Raw genomic sequence first — 5,000 nt, 5'->3', positions numbered from 1 at the left:
GACTGTACAGCAGATCAGCAACCTGTTTTCGAGTCAGACAGCGGTGCAGCGTAGGGGTGTTGATGCTGAGAAGATCCCTGAGGAGGGCATTGAGGCCGCAGAGTCAGAAGTAGCCTTGGGCACCCTTAGCGATGAATTGCTTGTACAAATCAAGCCATCCAATCATAGTGGGCGCCAGCAAAGTCTGCGAACTTCAGTTGTAAAAACCAACACGTTTGGCTCACTCAAACTGGCATTCCTGAAAAAAATCTGTGAGAAGCTACACCAAACGACAACTGGACCGCTGTCAAGGAAAAAGACTTTCATTGACGCCATTAAAGCATTTTCTGAGAGTTGAACATGCTTTCAAAAGTAACGTAACAAAAAGTAATATAGTTTTGGTGCCTTCCCACCAAACCTATGTAGCCTTGAAGAAATTTCGGACATCCGTTTCATTGTCCCTAGAGCACCTGTGTCTCAGATGGAGACCGTGAGGAAATAGGCTTTGTATATACGAACTTTATTCTGCGTAGGGATTCGGCATCGCGTGCCAACAAAACTGCCAAGTACAAAGATAATATTTAGGTATCAAACTGATTTGAAAAGTTTGATTTTTCCCGCCAATTGAAGGCATTATGAACATCAGTGGGAGAAAGTACGCCAACGCTTATCAGTCTAGGACTAAAAACTGAGTGAACACTTTGGCAAACAGAACGAAACAAAAACTGCAAAGATTTTTCCTTGCTGCAAAACAACATCACGTGTCATGCTCAGAATGTCTTAATGTTGATGGATGAAACTGACCTCCTTTTTTTCCTTTAAAAACAACATTACTTAAAGAAATTCATACGAACTTTTCAGCAACAATGAACATAGATTAATCAACTTTAGTATCATTATCGCTATGTTCTGTCTCTCTCAGACAAGAAACTATTTATTGTCGTGTAATATGTCACTCATTTGCATACCCTTGTTTACTCAAATGATAGAATTCCGTCTCTAGCACTCGAGCTGACACGTTTGTCCCAAATTTGCAGACTTTGAACATCTGAAAAATCACAGCAACTAAAGTTTAAAAGTCAAGAACTCATACAAATTTTGTTTCATGACATGTGGTAGCTCATTACGACACACGCATTACGGAAAATGGACATCATGCAAATTTGGTCAAATGTTAAAGGGGGCTTACTGGTGGGAATTTTCAACTGTTAAGTAACAAAATTCTCAAATAAATATGCCCAATAATATGGGAAAGTAATGTATTGTTCTCAGGCATGTTAAGAAGACAATAAACACTTGCAATTTGTAACAACTCAAGCATGAAAACTTTCTGAGAAAAGCAGCGTCATGTAAATTAAGTCAAATTATGCAAATCAGGTCAAAGTTGTAAGGAAGCTCACGCAACGGGATTTAAACTTGCCAAATGAGAGTTTGTAGATTTGTAAAGACTAAAAGACAGACTATTAAAAAATAGCTTTGATTTAAAAATAAACTGCCGCACTTTGGAAAAAATCAGCTTTGAAAATTGCTAAGATTCTTCTTGCATCCAATAGCCACGAAGTGGTAATGTTTAGAACCTCTCCAAAGTAAAACGTTTCATCCAAAATCGTTTATACTGCAAACACGAGTTGTTTTTACTACGAAAAGTACGCACCATTCGTACAAATTAATAAGACCGTTGCGAAGTCAGTAAAATGAGCCATGAAAGTTGACCTAAATTTCCCATGTCACCTTGCTGAAATAGCACCAAAAAACTAGGGGGTGGTCAAAATTCAACGGAATTTATTTTATTTTACTAAGAATACCACCGAGAAGTGCGTGTATTGGAAAGTTTCAGTGGGCTTAACGTGAGTACGCACATCAAGCACTGCTTCTCTATTGAATCTTATGCCTTTGTATATTTTCGTATCCAAGAAGGTTGTTTCTGTTTCTGATATTTCAGCCGTAAATCTAATTGTGGGGTAGTCGCTGTTGCTTGCTCAATGAACTGCCGGTTATTTCCTCTCTGGTTGTGTTCCAGATAGAGATAACGTCATCTATATAACGTTTCCAGACGAGCGGTTTTGTAGCGTCTGGTTTGAGAATTTCAGTTTCAATTTTCGCCATGAAGATATTGGCGAAAGCGACTGCCATTTTCGTACCCATGGCAGTGCCACGAATCTGCAAATAGTCTTTCCCTTTAAATTGGAAAGAGTTCTCTGTTAGAATCAATCTTAGCGCTATTTTGAGTAGATTTGTAGGTATGGGAGGTTTGTTTTTATAGTAGGCGTCAAAAACCTTGCATATTGTTTGAATTCCCTTCTCTTGTGGTATGTTATTGTATAAGCTCGTCACATCCATTGAGACAAGAAATGCGCCAATGGGCACTGTTGTTCTTTCTATGAAGTAGATAAAGTCCGTAGTATCCTTCAAGTATGATACCTGTTGCTTTAGTATAGGCTGAATTAGTTTGTCAACAAATAATGAAAGTCTCTCTGTTGGGCCTTCACACCCTGATATAATTGGCCTACCAACTGGTGTAGGCTTGTGTATTTTAGTTAGGGTGTAAAAGATCGGAGTGCAAGGCGTGCTCAGTGTTTGACAAAGCCATCTTTGGATCATGTCATCTATATGGTTTCCGCAGTGGAGTTCACTGATTAGTTGTTGGACTCTGCGGTTTGTGTCTTTTATCATCAGTTTTTCTAGAGGTCTGTAGTGTTCTACAGTGTTATCAAGCTGGATTTGACCTTCGTTTATTTTGTCTTGTATGTTCATGACCACAGTAGTAGTGCCTTTGTCCGCTTTTTTGAGATTTGTTTTGTGATTCCGTTTTAAAGCTACGACAGCCTTACATTCCACGGGCAGCAAATTCTATTTAGGCTTTGTCAGTTTGGGTTCTGCAAGTTGTACTTTAAACTCTTCAAGATAAGTTTCAAGGGCAACTGATCGTTGTAAAGGTGGGTTCCATGTTGATTTAACATGGTATGCATGAGGTTCTTTTTCGTCCCCGTGGTATATGTAGCATAATGGCATTCTTCTTGCAAATTGTCCAAAATCACGCAAGAATTGTCGGAACTTTCCACGTGATATCTACCAACATATTTTGAATGACAGCAGTTTAAACAACTGTCACAATAAGCTACTTGAAAACGGTACTTTTCCAGTTTACTTTTTAATGCTAGTGAACGAATATTATAAAAGATATCGTAGCAAGTAACATACGAAAAATGGCCGATACTTTAATTTCCGGGATATTTGTAACTGGAATTTATGGGATACGGGATATTTGGTCAAAAAATTACAGGGATACGGGATATTAAGACCCCCCCTAATGAGGCCTCTACATGGAGTCAAGGTGAAGAATATTAGGATGAAGATCTGTTTCAAGCGAGACCATCCTCCTCTTCACACGCTAGAACTGCTAGAGTAAAAAGCCCCTCATCTACACGACCACCCCTGCCATCATCCCCAGCATGGACAGTTAACGGCAACAGAAGACAGCGCCATTAGAGGACTCACACTCCATACCCATCACCTTTCCCGGTGACTCCATTGCCCCCACCTCAGCCCGCTTCACCTACATAAAGTCAAGGTGAAGAATGCGGGGATGATCTGCTTCAAGCTGAAGACATTTGGAGGGTCCTTGATCAAGACCCTCCAGTGCATCGACACCGCCGGCGTAGGCATGCTTTTCTGCAAGACTCAGATTCTGAGTCCTAAATCACACTGTTTAGGGTTTTTTGTGCTTTTTTTAAACACTGCTTGAAATTGTTGCAGATTATCACTGCCTTGATGATGATTTCTACTTGGCTTTTGTTGAAATGCTTTACATAATAAGAATTACTTGAATCATTAAGACTTACGCTCTGATATAACTGTACAGTTTTTTTTAGCAGTTTCTTCAATTCTCACAAAATTTAGAAAAATGTACATTTCTTGTTATTATTTAAAGCAATTACCTTCCATCTAACATTATTGTAGCCTATGATGGCTAACTTTTTTTAATGTTGTTTCTGTTGTCCATTTAATTTTTAAGTTTGGAAGTTTTTAAGAATTTGGAAGTTTGGAACGAGCATGGCTGCCGAATAGTCGTGTCTTGCAAGGCTCCGCGGCCTTTTTTTAATTTTTGAGCGTAGACTTTTAATGGAAAAGACAAATATATCATCAAAGCGCACTAGATCCGAGAGAAGTAGTACGAGCTCCACAGAATCGAGTTCACCGAAAGATAAACGTTCCAAAACTAAGAAAAGCGACCTCGGAAGGTGTGAAATTGAAGTCGCTGAGATCGAAGAAGAAACGGTTTGCGATATGACAAACACACCGGATAACCAGAACATTAAACTAGTACTGGATATGATTCTAAAGAAACTAGAGAAACTGGATGCCATTGAGCTATCTTTGAGGGACATTTCTTCTAGACTTGCCAGGACAGAAAGGACTGTGGAGAAATTGGAAAGTGAGACGCATGATGGATTCGAAGATTGACACAATGGACGCTGGGCTCACTAATTTAAATGACGAAGTATCCGCGCTGCGAGGTAAACTCACGGAAAAGGAAAAGCAGATCAACGAGCTACACATGAAGCATCTCTATCTTGAATCTTACAGTCGGCGTGAAAACCTGAAGTTCTTTGGCATTCCAGAGAAAGAAGTCAACGCTGTAGAAGGCGGTGAAGCCCTTGACACAAGGACGGTCCTAAACCATTTTTTGGAAACGGCGCTCGGCTTCCATGACCCAAGTAACACTATAGAGATCCAGCACGTACACCGGGTCGGTAAGTCCATCAATGGTAAACCCAGGCCAATTCTTGCACGCTTTTTGCGGTTCCAAGATCGAGAAAGAATTCTCAGCCAAGGCTTCAAACTAAAAGACACTGAATATATGATACTTCAAGATTTTCCACAAGAAATAATCGAGAAGAGGCGCAAGAAGATGCCAAAGTTCAAAGAAGCCAAGGAGAAAGGGCTAAGGGTATCCTTTAGTAAATCAGAACCCGACAAGCTAACAATTAACGGAAAGGTTGTTTCATAAACTTTGAACT

The 5,000-nt window shown here is 39.8% G+C and overlaps 1 protein-coding gene and 1 pseudogene across 1 annotated transcript; both read left to right on the top strand.

Annotated features, from left to right (window-relative positions):
• The window catches only part of LOC146457587 (uncharacterized), an 899-nt pseudogene extending 362 nt beyond the window's left edge, over positions 1 to 537 (top strand).
• A 3,910-nt stretch (positions 538 to 4,447) lies between these two features.
• Positions 4,448 to 4,990, top strand: LOC146457586 (protein unc-13 homolog C-like). Its single transcript, XM_085091798.1, has one exon. The coding sequence runs from the start codon at positions 4,448 to 4,450 to the stop codon at positions 4,988 to 4,990; it is 543 nt and encodes a 180-aa protein (XP_084947924.1).
• The last annotated feature ends 10 nt before the right edge of the window (positions 4,991 to 5,000 follow it).

Source organism: Pavona decussata, unplaced genomic scaffold (assembly GCF_977016875.1).
Source record: "Pavona decussata unplaced genomic scaffold, jaPavDecu1.1 SCAFFOLD_239, whole genome shotgun sequence".
Taxonomy (NCBI): Eukaryota; Metazoa; Cnidaria; class Anthozoa; order Scleractinia; family Agariciidae; genus Pavona; species Pavona decussata.
Note: the sequence above shows the minus strand (reverse complement) of the source record. Positions and strands in the feature narration are given on the sequence as shown.